Raw genomic sequence first — 18,721 nt, 5'->3', positions numbered from 1 at the left:
CACAGGCACAGTGTATCCCCTGGGTTGTCTGATCAAGAATCTCAAGTCACTTTGGTTTCTGTCATGATGGTGGGTACGAATAAAGCAACACACAAATGTGGATCAGATTGCTGACTACTCATCCTCACAGACAGAGCAATTTCTTCTAAAACTATGACCTTGAAGATATTGCACAATTGTACATTTTGCAACATCTCATCCTGTTGGGAAATAAAGTATCAGTGTGGTGGACGGCCCTCTTAAAGGGTGGAACTGCTGTCACTGTGTAACCCTTTAATCTTCCAGTAGAGTTAAAGGCCGCCACAGCAGTCACATTAAATTAGAGGATAAAGCTGTGCTTGTGTGATACTATGTGTCACAACTCCACTCACTTACAGAGATACTCCATTAATTTACTGTAGCACTTACATAGTGTTGAGTTCTCAAAAGAGACAGATTTCTAAAAATATATGCCTATCAGACCAATCTTAGAATAAAAAAAAATCTAAATTCACATACATTGTGCACCAACAACCATCCAATTAAATATTCGTATGTACAGTAACTAGGGCAGTCATGATGCACTCATTTATGGGCTGGTTTATTGTGATCATATTTATTATTCTGACAATTACAGAGATGTGTTACATTTAGGGAGGTTCAGACTCCAAAAATATCATCATATATAATCAGAATTAATTAATTGTGTAGAGTCTCTTTACATTCATTAAAGGATAATCCTATAAGTCAAAATAGTAGCCAAAAAATGACCCAACTGTTTCTTCACACAACAAACATACAAGCGAAGGTATTTATTTCCACGAAAACTCACATTCTTTTATTAAAGTCTCTGCCATCTAAAATAGAGCATCTTAATAATCAAACAGTGTTATGTAGGAGCCCTCCTAATTAATAGTGCAGATATGATGAGGGGGCAAGTTTTTCAGTTTTAGTGCAGACAAGATCGATGACAAACATGGATTCACTTGAGTGTGTGCTCGTGCGAGTTGCCCTCAGGTTCTGAAGATTGCAGCAGCAGTCACTGCCGTTAGAGCCACAGCGACCGCCGGCCCCCAGATCATCCACGCTTTCTGAAACAAACGGTGACACAGATATGGAAACATGAGCCTCACCACATGAAACAGCCCACCCGAGGATTGCCAAAGCTTTGACATAGGGAGCTTGCAATTTAGATCAATGCAGTGCACAGAGGACGTGAGGAACAGCTCTTTCAGACACGGATAAGCCCATTCAAGAGAGAAACAGTTGTTAAGCGTTAAGACATCCAGACAAGACAAACAGATGTCAGATGTTGGAACTGTATGATCAGAGAGGTTAGATATCTGAGACATTAATTTCCCCAGAGGAAGGCATTCTGGGAAACGAGGAAAACCTGATTAATTCATGCAATGAGCTAGAAGACACTGATGAGAATGAAAGATGTAGGCCGACTTGACAGGGGTGTACCTTACTACCACAATGCACCGAAGCACCAATACAGCAAAGCCAGGAAAAGGCCGATGACTATTGCTTGTGCAGGCAGCAATAGGGATGTCTAAAGAAGGGAAGGGATATTATAGTAATCAACTGAAATGGGACATACTTTAGTTGGGCGTTGTAGCTTTATTAATAAACCCTCAGTCAGTAGTCTGTGTCTTTGGTGTTTATATAAATCACGATGTCTAAAAGCAGTCATCGACAGTGAATGTGTAGAAGGGAGCAGGTGTACTGAGGTTAAAACAACATATTGTGAATCTAATAAACCTGAAGACATTTTAACAAATAGAAAAGATGTTCAGTTTACTGTGGTTACTAAATTAGAAACAAAGCTCATGCTCCCACAACCAGTACAACTACAGATGTTTACATATTTCTACCCTTTGTTAAACTCTTCATATGTTGTTTGTCAAAAAGATTATATAGGGTTTTTTTTGTATGAGAAAAAAACAGCCTTCTTCTTTCTGTTGAGTGTTAGATAATCACTCACCGTTGATCCTTTCTCCTGAAGCTCCTTCATGTTGGCTTTGCACGACTCAAGTTCATCTGTAAGCGACTGATTCTCCTGCTCAGTCTTCTCATATTTTTCCGTCAGGTCCGACAGCTCAGTTTTAGTCTCATCGTGCTGTACAAAGAAAATCACCAAAAGTATTACTAATTAAAGTCGTAGTAGAGTTTTAGTAAAACTAAAAACTACACAAGTTTAACTAAAAAACAACAATAAATCTCTTTATTTTATACTAGCCTTATTCTAGCAATATAACCAGCAGAAGAACTCTGGTCTGCGTATCTACATCAGTGACAGTCACAGAGAGAAACTGCATCTGTATTTATATGTTTTTTCAATAACGGAAATCAGCCCTAACTGGCCCAAAATACCCGAAGCACCAATACAGCAAAGCCAGGAAAAGGCCGATGACTATGGCTTGTGCAGGCAACAATAGGGTTGTCTCAAGAAGGGAAGGGATATTATAGTAATCAACTGAAATGGGAAATACTTTAGTTGGTCGTTGTAGCTTTAATAATAAACCCTCAGTCAGTAGTCTGTGTCTGTGGTGTTTATATAAATCTCGATGTCTAAAAGCAATCAACAGTGAATGAGTAGAAGGGAGCAGGTGTATTGAGGTTAAAACAGCATATTGTGAATCTAATAAACCTTAAGACATTTTACAAATAGAAAACATCTTCAGTTAACTGTGGTTGCTTAATTTCAAAGCCCAAGCTCCCAAAACCAATACAACTACAGATGTTCACATATTTTTACCCTTTGTTAAACTCTTCATATGTTGTTTGTTAAAAAAATAATATATATTTTTTTTGTATGAGAAAAAAACAGCCTTATTCTTTCTGTTGAGTGTTAGATAATCACTCACCTTTGATTCTTTCTCCTGAAGCTCCTTCATGTTGGCTTTGCACGACTCAAGTTCATCTGTAAGGGACTGAGTCTCCTGCTCAGTCTTCTCATATTTTTCCATCAGGTCCGACAGCTCAGTTTTAGTCTCATCGTGCTGTACAAAGAAAATCACCAAAAGTATTACTAATTATAGTCGTAGTAGAGATTTAGTCAAACTAAACTAAACAAGTTTAGTAAAAGACAACAGCAAATCACTTAATTTGATCCTAGCCTTATTCTAGCAATATATATCAGCAGAAGAACTCTGGTCTGGGTATCTACAGTGCCTTGCATAAGTATTCACCCCCCTTGGACTTTTTCCCATTATGTACTGTTACTAACTGGAATTCAAATAGACTTAAACAAACTTTTTCCCGTTTGATCAACAAAACATGCATAGTACTTTGGAGGTGCAAAATAAATTTTATTGTGACACAAACAATAATGAGAACAAAAAAGTTGACATCTGTTGGGTGCATAAGTATTCACCCCCCTGTGTCAATACTTGGTAGAACCCCCTTACGCTGCAATTACAGCTGCAAGTCTTATGGGGTATGTCTCTACCAGCTTTGCACATCTAGAGATGGAAAGGTTTGTCCATTCTTCTTGGCAAAAAAGATGAAGCTCAGTCAGATTGGATGGAGACCGTCTGTGAATCGCAATCTTCAAGTCTTGCCATAGATTCTCTATTGGATTGAGGTCTGGGCTTTGACTGGGCCATTTTAAGACATTAACATTCTTTAATCCAAACCATTCCTTTGTAGCTCTGGCTGTATGTTTAGGGTCATTGTCCTGCTGGAAGATGAACCCCCGCCCCAGTCTCAAGTCTTTTGCAGACTGCATCAGATTTTCTTCAAGGATTTCCCTGTATTTGGCTCCATCCATCTTTCCCTCTATTCTGACCAGTTTCCCTGTACCTGCTGAAGAGAAGCATCCCCACAGCATGATGCTACCACCACCATGTTTCACTGTTGGGATGGTGTGCTCAGGGTGATGGGCAGTGTTGGGTTTTCGCCACACATAGCGTTTTGCATTGAGGCCAAAAAGTTCAATTTTGGTCTCATCTGACCAGAGCACCTTCTTCCACATGTTTGCTGTGTCTCCCACATGGCTTCTGGCAAACTCCAAACGGGATTTTTTATGGATCCCTTTCAACAATGGCTTTCTTCTTGCCACTCTTCCATAAAGGCCAGATTTGTGGAGTAGACGACTAATAGTTGTCCTGTGGACAGATTCTCCCACCTCAGCTGTGGATCTCTGCAACTCCTCCAGAGTAACCATGGGCCTCCTGGTTGCTTCTCTGATTCATTTTCTCCTTGTCCGACTCTTCAGTTTGGGTGGACGGCCTCCTCTTGGTAGGTTTGCGGTTGTGCCATATTCTTTCCATTTTCTTATGATGGATTTTATGGTGCTCAGAGAGATGTTCAAAGCTCTGGATATTTTTTTATAACCTAACCCTGCTTCATATTTCTCCACAACTTTATCCCTGACCTGTTTGGTGAGCTCCTTGGTCTTCATGATGCTGTTTGTTCAGTAATGATCTCCAACAAACTCTGAGTCCGTCACAGAACAGGTGTATTTATACTGAGATTAAATTGCAGACAGGTGGACCCTATTTACTAATTATGTGACTTGCAAATGTGACTTGTGAATGCAATTGGTCGCACCAGATCTTTGTTAGGGGTTTCACAGTAAAGGGGGTGAATGCATATGCACTCAACACTTTTCAGATTTTTATTTGTAAATAATTGTGAAATCCATGTAATATTTCCCCCCACTTCCAAATGATGCACTATTTTGTGTTGGTCCATTACATAAACTCACGATGAAATAAATTTTAATCTGTGGTTATACCATGACAAAATGTAGAAAAGTCCAAAGGGGGTGAATACTTATGCAAGGCACTGTACATCAGTGACAGTCACAGAGAGAAACTGCATCTGTATTTATCAGGTGTTTCAATGTAGGAAATCAGCCCTAACTGGCCCAAAATACCCAAAGCACCATTACAGCAAAGCCAGGAAAAGGCCGATGACTATGGTTTGTCCAGGCAGCAATAGGGGTGTCTCAATAAGGGAAGGGATATTATAGTAATCAACTGAAATGGGACATACTTTAGTTGGGCGTTGTAGCTTTATTAATAAATCCTCAGTCAGTAGTCTGTGTCTGTGGTGTTTATATAAATCTCGATGTCTAAAAGCAGTGATCGACAGTGAATGAGTAGAAGGGAGCAGGTGTACTGAGGTTAAAACAACATATTGTGAATCTAATAAACCTGAAGACATTTTACAAATAGAAAACATCTTCAGTTTACTGTGGTTGCTAAATTAGAAACAAAGCTTATGCTCCCAAAACCAATACAACTACAGATGTTCACAAATTTCTACCCTTTGTAAAACTCTTCATATGTTGTTTGTTAAAAAAATTATATATTTTTTTTTTGTATGAGAAAAAAACAGCCTTATTCTTTCTGTTGAGTGTTAGATAATCACTCACCTTTGATTCTTTCTCCTGAAGCTCCTTCATGTTGGCTTTGCACGACTCAAGTTCATCTGTAAGCGACTGATTCTCCTGCTCAGTCTTCTCATATTTTTCCGTCAGGTCCGACAGCTCAGTTTTAGTCTCATTGTGCTGTACAAAGAAAATCACCAAAAGTATTACTAATTATAGTCGTATAAGAGTTTTAGTAAAACTAAAAACTAAACAACTTCAACTAAAAAATAACAATAAATCTCTTTATTGTATACTAGCCTTATTCTAGCAAAAAAGTACACAATTTAACTTAATTGTATAGTTCCGTGTCGGTACAGTCCAACTTTATTTGCTCTCAAAGGATAAACTTACACCCCTTAACTGAGAGTGCGTGTGGGAAGTTTCGTAAATACTTTAACACCTTGTCAACATTGGTAGCTTTACTTTGTAAAAAAGCCTGGTCAGCAGACGCTGCAGTCCTCTGGCAGTGTATAAGCTGCTACAATGCTACTGTGTGCTCAGGATTGTTTTGACCTAACTCACAGATCTATACACAATCATGTTTAAATGGAATAAAATAAGACTCAAGGCCTAAAACATCCCTTGGGACTGCATTAATGTGCTGAATGTGCAGGTGAAGTGTGAGTCATTCTGTCTCCCGTCAGTGGAAGGATTGAAACATGATAGAGAAAGGCATCCAGGCACGGACAGCGACAACAGTAAGGGTCAGGTTCGAGGCTGAAATAATCTCCAGCCTAACCAGTGTGATTCTTGGACGTAATTCTGAGATGCTCACTCAGGTGGATGTCTTTATATTTTGAGAACATACCTCTCTTTGCAGAGCCTTGTTGCGACTGTCTGCCTCATCCAGTTGGGTTTGCCACTTGGTGCTATCCTGCTGGTGCTGGAGCTGCAGGGCTACCATCCTCTTCTCCAACTCCTGCTGGGATCTCTCTAGGGCTTTGAGGCTGTTGCTCAGTTCAGCATTTTGAGCACGGGAACTGTGAGAAACAAAACGACACCAAATTCAATAGGTGGAAGATGACAAACCGCAAAGTGTTTGATATACTGTATAGCAAAGGAGCAGAGTTAAGCAAATGAGAGACAAATGTGGAGGGTGCAGCTGGATTTGTGGTTATACTGCTCACTGACCTGGCAAGTTCCTTCTCCAGTTGCTGCTGTTTATGCAGCTCTGCCTCTTTCTCAGAGCGCAGTACAGCACAGTCACTCTGTAGGTTGGTCTTCTCTTTCAGGCTAGACTTGGAGAGTTTCTCCTTCTCAGCCCTGAGTGAAGCAAATTCATCCTGCATGGACTGCAGCTCACTGGCTGTGAAAAAAAGGGGTTTTATGTAATGTTGCATTCTTTGAGCAGATGCTCTTTTGTTATTTAACATAAAGATAAATTATCTTGAACAGGTTAGTGCCGATGAGCTTGAAAGTAAGTCTCTTCATTCTAGAAATAAAACAGATATTAAGAAATACCTATGAAACTGCCAACCTCAATGATATCTTTCATTTATGTATGAGTCAATTAAATAACATCATAATTACATTTATTGTGAGAGTCATACAATAGTATAAATATGTGTATTTGCACCTTGTATCTCTGCAGTTTTCTGCCACTGCTTGCTCTGCTGCTGAAGGTCACGCTGCAGGTTTTCAATCTCATGCTCATATTTGCTGACAGTCTGGCGCCACTTGTCCAGATCCTTTGTGGTGGTTGCCAAGTTAGTCTGGATAGCAGCGACGTCACGGTCCCTCTCAGCAGTGGCTGACTCCAGGGCACGTTTCAGTGACTTCACCTCATCACGTGCACTTTGTAGCTCATCATGTGAGCTAGAGGAAACATCCATCTGCCCCCTGAGAACGCCCATTTCATCCTGGAGCTGGGGCAGCTGGCCTGTTCCGTACCAGGGACAGTAGTTAAATTAGTAGGTTTGACATTTTCATGTGGACAAGATAGTAGCACAATTAAGCCACCAAAGATAAAACTACAAGCAAGAGAAGGTGGCTTCACACAACACAGATAAAGTACCTTGGAGAGGTTTTATCTGTTTTGCCGACTCATCCGCTCGTTGTTTATTTTCTTTACTCTCTCCATCTGAGATACCTGCAAAATATATAACTGCATTAATTCCATGCATTTGATGGGTTGCTGTCTGTTAACAGGGTACATTAAAGGTTACCTTTTAGCTCCGTGCATTTGTGTCTCTCAGTGTTAGCAAGCTCAGTGTTAGCAAGCTCCTGAGCATCACGAAGATCATCATCTTTTAAATGCTTGATCATTTTTTCTGAGTCATCAGAGGATCCCATGTTGGAACTGGTCAGGTCATCTGAGATAGAGAAAGAGAGCGAAAAATACAACAAGATCCATTCTGCTCACATGAGAGTTTTCCTGGACTGGAGCACATACAAAAATATGAAAAAGTAAAGTTTAAACTATACTTATACATCAAGTAATAGGGCAAAACAACATTAAAACAACTAAACGTTTCACCATGTTCAATCTGCTTCAGTCCCAATTCTTTTCATCAAGGCTGGCATACTAGATGATTTCCCAAGATATTAAAATGGGCCTATTACATAAACTAATTGCCGACCCAGGAATAGACACAACTATATTATCTGCATTTTCCATCCCAGCTATTATTGAATAGGTCAGTAAACCTAGCGACATGAGTCTCTGGCACGTCTACATTGCCTGTCAGCAGTATGTTGCTGCAAACAATACACAAAGGGAATGGTACGGCCAAGACTGCCAGGGGTTTGTTGTGTTTCCTAGAGGAAGAAACAAACTCCACAAATACTTGGACTTTGCGAATGCCCAGTAGATTGATCCCCTAATCTGCCGTGGCTCGGAAAAAAGATGACCTCATCTCATACTGAGCATTTGGCAGGGGCGAAAACGAGTGTCGGGACAGGTCAAGCATGTGCACCATAAAAGGACACACGAGTGTACTGAGGCCGCTGAGAATTTCTGCATTTGGTCTGACAACTGTGATTTCATTGTCTCCGCACTCACGTGTTGCATTGTAGTGCCACCAGATGGCATTGATAAATACCCCTTAAAATGTATGGGTATGAAGTGACTGATGGAGGCTGGTGGCACCCTCTGACTCGAGCACGTGACCAACCTGCTGCGTGCCAGACAAAGGATGGGCGGGCAGTGCTCAATCCGGCATGTGTTTGTAGGAGGTCTGTGTGTCCCTTTTTGCATGCATATGTATGAGTGAGAGTCAGATTGTGAGTGGGCTCCCAGTAAGTTCAACTGTCTGAGTCCAGTTTGTGTGAAGGATGAAAGTCCTCTGAAGACAGCACGAGGGAGAAAGAGTAACTCGGTCAAGGGCACCCAACGTGTTATCTTTAGTAACATTAGTAATTATAGCCATTATGTCGCCGGATCAGAGGATGACACCTGACAAAATAATAATGGGATTAGACTTGGGGTAAAAATACGTCTCTGACTGGTCGGGGGAAATGAGCAGCATCACACTGCCTCAACTGATGACAGAAAAACATTGAAGGGGAAAGTCTTTTTTTAGCTCAAGCGCCGAAGGCTACAGCCATCATGGTCTATCTTTCCCCGCTGCCGGTTTCCTTCCCAATGAATGTGACGGCATTCCTTCACCGAATCATAGGGTTAGTGCCGCTCGACCACTGAAAGCCTCCAGTATTCAGTGAATCTATAAAACTGTTAATCCTTACTGCCAGAAGGTGATATTTACAGTTAGAACATGTGCTGTATATGACCGAAACAGATAAACATCTAATTATAATGAAATGACTGAGCTATTTTTGTTGCGAGGACAGTTTGCTTTTCGCCTCCTATAAGCTATGCAGTGTGGCATTACAAATGCATCTATCATGCAAAATTGATTCGTTCAGTAACATGCTCGCAGATATGGTCTCATACAGTAAGTCGTATACGGTTGATTTTTTATGTCCTCCATGTGGCACCCATTCCTCCATTACTCCCTGGATTTTATTTGAGTCCATCTCCCTGAATGTCAGAGCAGGAGACATATTAGTCAGAGGATGTGCTCTCTGTGAAAAGAGACTCCATCTTCTGATTAGGTGTTGACACTGGAGAAATCAGCCTCTAAAACAAGGCCATCCACAGCACTGTATGCTCTAAAGCCTCCAAACTGTCCTTGATGGTCCAGACACAAATTTGAACTGTGACTCATGCTTTTTATCAACCCTCTTGTGTGATAGCAAGATATGCTGTGTCAGGTAAGATATATTTGATTTGACGAGCAAAACAACACCAAATATCACCAAGTTTTAACTTTATAACAATAATTGCTGTCCATTTTAGAGAGAAAAAAAAACTGGTTTACCTTTAATTAGTGATACGTTATTTAGGAGATCACTGGACTCTTTCTTGTCCATCTGTTTGCTCTGTAAGAAAAAGTATTGTGAATAGATACACATTCCTATGTTTAAAAACACATTTTTGATCTTTTAAAAACGTATATAGAATATTATTTTAACTATACCAATTAAAACCATTACTGCTGCTTTAATGGCTAAAGATTTGTTTAAATATATATTTTTTAAGATGAACACAAAACTGCATGATCATCCACAAAGACATCACAAGTACTTCTGGAAGAGGCATCTGCATGGCTGTTGAGAAATGTATTTTCAGGACAAGGTAACAGCAAATGTGCTGATACACGAAAAGGATCAAACTTAGCACGAGATATTACCTCAAGTGGTCCAGGAGCTACAGTATTCTGTGTGCGCTGAGGCTACAGCAGTCCCTGGCATGAAGAACACTTCACCAACTATCAGATTTTTTCAGATGCGAAATGGAGCAGTCCAAGCAATGAGGGGAGGGGGGTGGGCACAGAGGGGATGACAAGCACTGTGTACAAGACCTCCCCTGCTATAGTTGGCCTGAAGCCAGTAAGGACAAAGAGCTGGTTGAAGTAAATGGACAAATATTTGGAGTGGGGCTCAAATGCTACACTAAAATTAAATCAGATGAATATCCTCAAACCCCCCCCCCCCCCCCTTAGTTTGTGGCTCAAGCTCCAAGCCCCTAAACACTAGGTCATGCATCCGAATAGGGCATCACGGAAGCTGCAGCTGCATACTGACACAGAGAGCTTTTGTTCAGGGAGCTGCTCTCTGGCCACTTGGTACTGATGTAAAAGAGCGACAGGATGATGAAACAGACGAGGGACTGCTGGTGTGAGAGTGTGCGTCATGTGTACTGCATCCACCTCCTCTTTTCTTTTGCCCTCTAGGTCACTCTATTCTCACCTTAAATTCATGAAGTATTGCATTCAGGGTTAAATCTGCGTGCCATTCTGAAGAGTGGAATTATGTAATTAATACAGGATATGTACTGTTAGGTTAATTTATAATGGACTTTAAAATACCGGCTTCGACATTCTCTGAAATTATTCTACGGCTGGGGAAAAAATCAAGATAATAAAAAAAGGGGCTTGTATTGAAAACTTTTTAAGACTGAAACAAAGGATTATTCCTCAATAAATCATTAGGTCAGTAAAGTGAATAAAAATACAAATGAGTTAGCATCACAAAATAGTAATAAATCAATTGCCTCTTCCTTGCAACTCTAATATCATGTCTAAGTGATATTTAAAGTGTCTCAATAGCCCAACCAATACTGTATTTCTTGGGCTAATGCCAAGTAGAGAGATGAATAGTGCCCCTGCAGGGGGAACTTCAAATATATTCAGAGGAAATCTGATTTTTTAAATTTTTATGTTTTAAATGCAGCCACCAGAGAGATGCGAAATGCAAACGCTGATCACAAGAGTTTGGTATGAATACTTTCCCATGACTCAAATAATAATACCTATAATACTAGGGCTACGTCGTAGCACTAAAGGGTCCGAGCACAGGCAATTTCAAGCCTGTTGCGGTCGATGGAGAGAGCGATCAATGACCAAGAGCACAACTTCACATTGCATGCGTTTTGCGCACTGCGGCAAGGATAAACGCTTCACTTCCTGCGTCTGTCATGTACCGCTGGACCACGCTCACTAATCACGCATTACAGTCCACCCCATCAAGTAGACCCAATAGTGAAAACTTTATCTAAATCGAATTTAGTTTTAAAACGAGGCTTACCTCCTTTTGGCAGTAGGTGGTGCTATCAATATCACTATATTAGACGAATAGATTGGTTCAGGTCAAAAACACTTTTTCTCTTTTCAGATAGTAAACATTTTTCATCTTTAAATCTAAGACATCTAAGGATTCTGACACTGTGACATTAAAGCAAACTGACAACATAGAATTATTTGCTTAATGAATCCTTTGAAGTGATCTTTTATATATACAGCTCCTTTGAGCTATATATTGTAAAGCAGCCAGGGAGCAGTTCAAAAAGTTTAAAACATGTCACTTCCTGTAGCCAGCAGGTGGCGCTATAATGATGAGTCAGTATTGATATGGTTCTGATCAGGGCGGGACTGTGAATGAGGTTTGAAGTTGAAAGAACAATGCACAGAGGAGTTATAATAAATCCCTCTTTTTTGGCGAAGCATCAAATGTCACGCCAGGCCACAGTCACACCGTGTGATGAAATCATATATACCAGAGGTCTTCAACAAGGGGTCCGCGACCCCTAGGGGGTCCGCGGAGGTACTGCAGGGGGGTCGCGAATCCTTGGTTGATTAGACAATTTTTTTTTTTTTTTTCTATTTTTTCTATTTTTTATTTTAAGGACAATTTTTTCCCCACAAATTTAAATGTCTTTAAATAAACATTTACATGCATCCAACATATTGTGAGGGTGATATGACCCTCTGCCTGACAACCTCCATCTGTCCAAGATTAGATAAGTTGTGTGCTACCCATCAGGGTCCGACATCTCACTAATGTGGGCGTATGTGTGCCATCCACAGATGGCTTGAGGATTCACTGTCTCTTCTACATGCATGTTTAAAATAAAAACATGAATCTGTGAATTACTTTAATAGCTCAGTGTTGTATGCAAGATGTATGTTTATAGATGGCAGTGGCATGGCCACCCTGTACCTTGCACATGTTTAAATTACAAACATGAATAAATTAACCCTTGTAATATTTGATAAGCTTAGTATTGATTACACAATAACAGGGTAGCTATGTTTATACAAGGCACTAGGCCCAGTTTAATATAAAACACAATTTTATACTGTATATATATATATAGTAGGGGGTCCCTGCTCCATCTCTTGCCCAGTTTGGGGGTCCTTGGCCTGAAAAACGTTGAAGACCCCTGATATATATACCAAGGTAGTTTATATCTCCATCTTGTTGAGATGAAGTTCACAGAAGTTGAAGTTTTACTTTTTATATCTATTATCTTTATATATTTTTTTTATATATATATTTTTTTCTTATGGGTGAAGCATTTATTGTTTTTATGTTTTTATGTTCATTGTATGCATCAACAACCAGAGCAAATTCCGGGTAGGTGTAAACCTACTTGGCAATAAATACATTCTGATTCTGATTCTTATGAAAGCCCAAGGACAATTTTATCAGAGTTATTTATTTGTCATGGAAAGACAAACGTCCCTATCGATTTTTCTACATGTCGGCCAATCTCAGTGCCGGGGCTCCCCTTTAGGGGGCGCTAGTAAGTTAGTTTGTCATACATTCCTTAAAGCCATGTACATATCCTCAGGGGGGTGCTGTTGTTACACAAATGTATTTTGAGGGAGACTGTAGCATGAAAACTGAAGTTACAGCAATTTCGTGTTTAACAGCGAATTTCTTTTTATAAATCCCAACGTTTGTGTGAGAAATGCTGTATGCACATTTCTGGCCTAGTTTTGTGCATACCCAAAAGTTGTAATTGAGGCCCATGGTATTTGGTTGAGTACATAACCTGACTTTTAATCGAGTAAAAGCAGCAATTACACTTGTAGCTTTGCAGCACAAAAAAAGCAGACATGCTGCCATTGTGAACAGACCACACCACCGTTCCGCTGGGCAACCAAAGCCAAGGTTTCCCCAGCGTCAAGGGGGTCAACAGTGAGGGCTTTCGAAATCAACCCGTCAGGTACCTTTGGTCTACAACTTACACCTTGACTCAGAGGATCTCAACAACACACAACTGGTGGGGGGTTTAAACAGCCAGCCTGTTAAACACAATGACTCTCAACACAGGTACAATACCACAGTAATATAAAGTCTCTGATCCAGTTATATCTCCATCTACTGTGTCTTCTTCCTCTTTTTCGTTTCCTGTGTTAGACCTTGTATTTGTGAACAATAGTTGGGCCTACATGTGTAGCCAAAGCCTGCAACCACATGTCTTCTTTGTTCTGCTGACAAAGGATAGCCTCCAAATCTCTGTCTCCCTAGATTCTTCAAGGTCACACCAGGTGTTAAAACTGTATAACCAATGAAAGTCCAGTTCACCCTCTTTTCTTTCTCTTTCTACCCACTTCTCCTTTAGGAGAAGTGGGCATCTCTTTTCTACTGACTTCTCTGGGAGAAGAGGTGTAGCTATTCTGCTCACCCAGCCAGGGAGAACTCTCCCTACCTGAAGCAGACTGCTAAAACCTTCCGAAAGGCAGCAACGCAAGAGCCTGCCTAAAATTTCTGCACGAGCTACCACAACAAAAGGTCTGAGCAGCAGATGCACAACATCAGGAGCCACAACAAGCAAGCCCTCTTCAATGGACTTCAAACTGCACATCAGAAAGGAAATGTTTCCCCTTTTCATGAACTAGGCATATTACACTAGGCTTTGCAAGGGACTGATGAAATCTATTAATTCGATGTTTTACAAGTTTGATTTGTGCTGTTGTGATATTTGGTAATGCCTTATTTGAAAGCTAATGTTAGTTCTGCTCTTCATAGAATCAGACTCTTTATTTGCATGCAACTTACCACTTTATCTGGCTTGGCACCAACACCTCTCCCAGACATCTCCCCAAACGTAACACATACATGTAATCTCCAGCTGCCATTTAAAACTGACTTTCTTACTCACTCACTCACACACACACATATACTGCAATGCACATGTATATAGTAAGTACACCAAGTTAGTTTATGTGTTTATACTTTTATTATTTTCATAATAAATGTTTTTCTTTAATGCCCATGTTGTCTTAATGTTGCATAACTGTGAATTTTGCCGACCTCTACACTGTCAAGAACTCCATACCCTTAAACTTTGCTAGCTATTGATGTGGTGAATTTAGTTATTTATTTAATTATTGATCAAAGTATAACATTTTTATGTTGTCTTAATTAGATAACCTCTCCTGGAACCGTCACCTTATCGTGGTGGAGAGGTTTGCGAGTCCCTGTGAACCTGAGGACTGTGCTGTCTGGAGCCTTGTGCTCCTGGTAGGGTCTCTCATGGCAGAGTGGTCTCAGGTGAGGGGCCAGACTAAGAGTGGTTCAAAATTCCTCAATGAATATCGACAAAAGAGGAGATGTGACCCGGCCCGGAGGAAGCCCGGGGCCCCCGTCTGGAGCTAGGCCCAGACGGAGGGCTCGATGGCGAGCGCCTGGTGGCCGGGTTTGCCACGGAGCCCGGTCGGGCACAGCCCGAACAAACTACGTGGCACCCCCCCTCTCTTCATCTCATGGGCCCACCACCTGTGGGAAGACCCGTTGGGGTCGGGTGCGAGGCCACATGGGTGGCAGCGAAGGTCAGGGGTCTCGACGGACCAGACCCGGGCGGCAGAAGCTGGCTCTGGGGACGTGGAACGTCACCTCGCTGTGGGGAAAGGAACCGGAGCTTGTGAGGGAGGTGGAGCGCTATCAGTTAGATCTGGTGGGGCTTACCTCCACGCACAGTCTCAGCTCTGGTACCGTACTCCTGGATAAGGGTTGGACTCTATTCTTCTCCAGAGTTGCCAAGGGCGTGAGGCGCCGGGCGGGTGTGGGGATACTCATAAATCCCCGGCTGAGCGCCGCGGTGTTGGAGTTTACCCCGGTAGACGAGAGGGTCGCCTCCCTGCGCCTAAGGGTTGTAGGGGGGAAAACTCTGACTGTTGTTTGTGCGTATGCACCAAACAGCAGCTCAGAGTACTCGGCCTTCTTGGAGACCCTGAATGGAGTCCTGTATGGGGCTCCAGTAGGGGACTCCGTAGTTCTGCTGGGTGACTTCAACGCCCACGTGGGCAACAATGGAGATACCTGGAGAGGCGTGGTGGGGAGGAACGGCCTCCCTGATCTGAACCCGAGCGGTCGTTTGTTATTGGACTTCTGTGCTAGCCATGGATTATCCATAACAAACACCATGTTCGAACATAAGGGTGCTCATAAGTGTACCTGGTACCAGAGTACCCTAGGCCGAAGATCAATGATCGATTTTGTGATCGTGTCATCTGATCTGAGGCCGCATGTTTTGGACACTCGGGTAAAGAGAGGGGCGGAACTGTCAACCGACCACCATCTGGTTGTGAGTTGGATCAGGGAATGGGGGAAATTTCCGGATAGACCTGGTAAGCCCAAACGAGTAGTGCGGGTGAACTGGGAACGTCTGGAGGAGGCCCCCGTCCTAGGTATCTTCAACTCACACCTCCGGCGGAGTTTTTCTGGCATTCCTGTGGAGGTTGGGGGCATTGAGCCGGAGTGGGCGGTGTTCAAAGCCTCCATTGCTGAAGCTGCGGCGGCTAGCTGTGGCCTCAGGGTCTTAGGCTCCTCAAGGGGCGGTAACCCTCGGACACCGTGGTGGACACCGGTGGTCAGGGAAGCCGTCCGATTGAAGAAGGAGGCCTTCCGGGATATGATATCCTGGAGGACTCCTGACTCGGTTGCAGGGTACCGACAGGCCCGAAGGGCTGCAGCTGCTGCCGTGTCGGAGGCTAAGCAGCGGGTGTGGGAGAAGTTCGGAGAGGCCATGGAGAAGGACTTTCGGTCGGCACCAAAGTGTTTCTGGAAGACTATCCGGCACCTCAGGAGGGGGAAACGGGGAACCATCCAAGCTGTGTACAGTAAGGATGGGACTCTGTTGACCTCAACTGAGGAGGTCGTCGGACGTTGGAAGGAACATTTTGAGGAACTCCTGAATCCGAATAACACGCCCTCTATGTTGGAGGCAGAGCTCGAGGTTGATGGTGTTTCGTCGTCAATTTCCCTGGTGGAGGTCACTGAGGTAGTCAAACATCTCCGCAGTTGCAAAGCCCCAGGGATTGATGAGATCCAGCCAGAAATGCTAAAGGCTCTGGGTGTTGAGGGGCTGTCATGGTTGACACGCCTATTCAACATCGCGTGGGAGTCGGGTACAGTGCCAAAGGAGTGGCAAACCGGGGTGGTGGTTCCCCTGTTCAAAAAGGGGGACCAGAGAGTGTGTGCCAATTACAGGGGTATCACACTTCTCAGCCTCCCTGGTAAAGTCTACTCCAAGGTGCTGGAAAGGAGGGTTCGGCCGATCGTCGAACCTCAGATTGAAGAGGAACAATGCGGTTTTCGCCCCGAACGTGGAACTACGGACCAGCTCTTCACTCTCGCAAGGATCCTGGAGGGGGCCTGGGAGTATGCCCATCCGGTCTACATGTGTTTTGTGGATCTGGAGAAGGCGTATGACCGGGTCCCCCGGGAGAAACTGTGGGAGGTGCTGCGGGAGTATGGGGTAAGGGGGTCTATCCTCAGGGCCATCCAATCCCTGTACTCCCAAAGCGAGAGCTGTGTTCGCGTCCTCGGCAGCCAGTCAGTTTCGTTCTCAGTGGGAGCTGGTCTCCGCCAGGGCTGCGCCTTGTCACCAATCCTGTTTGTGATATACATGGACAGGATATCGAGGCGTAGTCGTGGTGGGGAGGGGTTGCAGTTCGGTGGTCTGAGGATCTCGTCACTGCTTTTTGCAGATGACGTGGTCCTCATTGGATCATCGGCCTGTGACCTTCAGCACTCACTGGATCGGCTGGCGGCCGAGTGTGAAGCGGCTGGGATGAGGATCAGCACCGCTAAATCTGAGGCCATGACTCTTAGCAGGAAACCGATGGATTGCTTACTCCGGGTAGGAAATGAGTCCTTAGCCCAAGTGAAGGAGTTCAAGTTCCTCGGGGTCTTGTTCGCGAGTGAGGGTACTATGGAGCGTGAGATTGGCCGGAGAATCAGAGCAGCGGGGGCGGTATTGCGTTCGCTTTACCGCACCGTTGTAACGAAAAGAGAGCTGAGCCGCAAGGCAAAGCTCTCGATCTACCGGTCGATCTTCGTTCCTATCCTTACCTATGGTCATGAGGGCTGGGTGATGACCGAAAGGACGAGATCGCGGGTACAAGCGGCCGAGATGAGTTTTCTCAGAAGGGTGGCTGGCGTCTCCCTTAGGGATAGGGTGAGAAGCTCAGCCATCCGTGAGGAACTCGGATTAGAGCCGCTGCTCCTTTACTTAGAAAGGAGTCAGCTGAGGTGGTTCGGGCATCTGGTAAGGATGCCCACTGGGCGCCTTCCTTGGGAGGTGTTTCAGGCACGTCCAGTGGGGAGGAGACCTCGGGGAAGACCCAGGACTAGGTGGAGAGATTATATCTCAACACTGACCTGGGAACGCCTCGGGATCCCCCCGTCAGAGTTGGTCAATGTGGCCCGGGAAAGGGAAGTCTGGGGCCCCCTGCTTGAGCTGCTCCCCCCGCGACCCGACCCCGGATAAGCGGACGAAGATGAGATGAGATAAAATTTTTAGGTAGTACCTTCATTAGACTTAATCAATAAACTGTCTTCATTTTGAAGGGAGTTGCCCGAGATAGCTTTAATGCCAATTCAAGTTATTATTTAATATAAATAAATAATTATTCATATTTAAAATATTCATATTACATTTTTCTGATAGCCATATTTATATATATACCCAAAGGCACACCATTTAATGGTGTCACGCTTAAGGTATAATAATAACACCTGTTTCCCTTGATATCAAAGACAGTCAAGGTGTCTTTGATATTATTGCTCTCTACAGTAAGTCTTTACAAAGGCAAAAAAAGGTGACTTAAAAGGGTAAAACTATTATTGTATTAACGGAATGGTGAATTAAAGGCAATGTGAAGTCACCCTTGCATGCCTTTGACATTGCCTTGTTGAAGACACACCTTGACGTTGGTTGCCACCTGCCAATAACCTAAACAAAGAAGAAGAAGAAGTTGATGATTTTATGCAAAAAAGTTCTTATTGCGTTCACAAGGGAAATTCAAAAAAGCATAGAGTCAATTGTTTTCAGTTGGAAAGAGAAAGCTCTGAGCATATATTCACATGTACCACCTAGCCAGTGTTTCTTTGGTATAGAGGACAGGTACGTCCTGGAGAACATGAAAAACACACTCCCACAGTTTTTCAGTCACGTTTTTACGAATACCGACCAGTGTGTTGATTGTGGAAGTATATATGAATTCAGCAGGTTAGCTGCTCAATGTGTAGTGGGAAGAATAAACCAACGTGTGACCACAGAACTCC

At 43.1% G+C, this 18,721-nt stretch overlaps 1 protein-coding gene across 2 annotated transcripts; it reads right to left on the bottom strand.

Annotated features, from left to right (window-relative positions):
• Positions 1–567: 567 nt before the first annotated feature.
• Positions 568–10,178, bottom strand: LOC128425338 (sarcolemmal membrane-associated protein). 2 transcript variants are annotated; one of them, XM_053411909.1, is made up of 12 exons: positions 10,054–10,178; positions 9,682–9,742; positions 7,528–7,674; positions 7,377–7,451; positions 6,939–7,241; positions 6,494–6,668; positions 6,171–6,342; positions 5,366–5,500; positions 2,850–2,984; positions 1,967–2,101; positions 1,447–1,534; positions 568–1,070 (listed from the first exon to the last, which is right to left on the bottom strand). In XM_053411909.1, the coding sequence occupies exons 2-11, from the start codon at positions 9,731–9,733 to the stop codon at positions 1,451–1,453; spliced, it is 1,413 nt and encodes a 470-aa protein (XP_053267884.1). In that variant the 5' UTR covers positions 9,734–9,742; positions 10,054–10,178; the 3' UTR covers positions 568–1,070; positions 1,447–1,450. The 2 variants fall into 2 exon arrangements, with proteins under 2 accessions (XP_053267884.1, XP_053267885.1); XM_053411910.1 differs by lacking the exon at positions 1,447–1,534.
• Between the last annotated feature and the right edge of the window lie 8,543 nt (positions 10,179–18,721).

This window comes from Pleuronectes platessa, chromosome 19 (genome assembly GCF_947347685.1).
Source record: "Pleuronectes platessa chromosome 19, fPlePla1.1, whole genome shotgun sequence".
Classification (NCBI taxonomy): domain Eukaryota; kingdom Metazoa; phylum Chordata; class Actinopteri; order Pleuronectiformes; family Pleuronectidae; genus Pleuronectes; species Pleuronectes platessa.
Note: the sequence above shows the minus strand (reverse complement) of the source record. Positions and strands in the feature narration are given on the sequence as shown.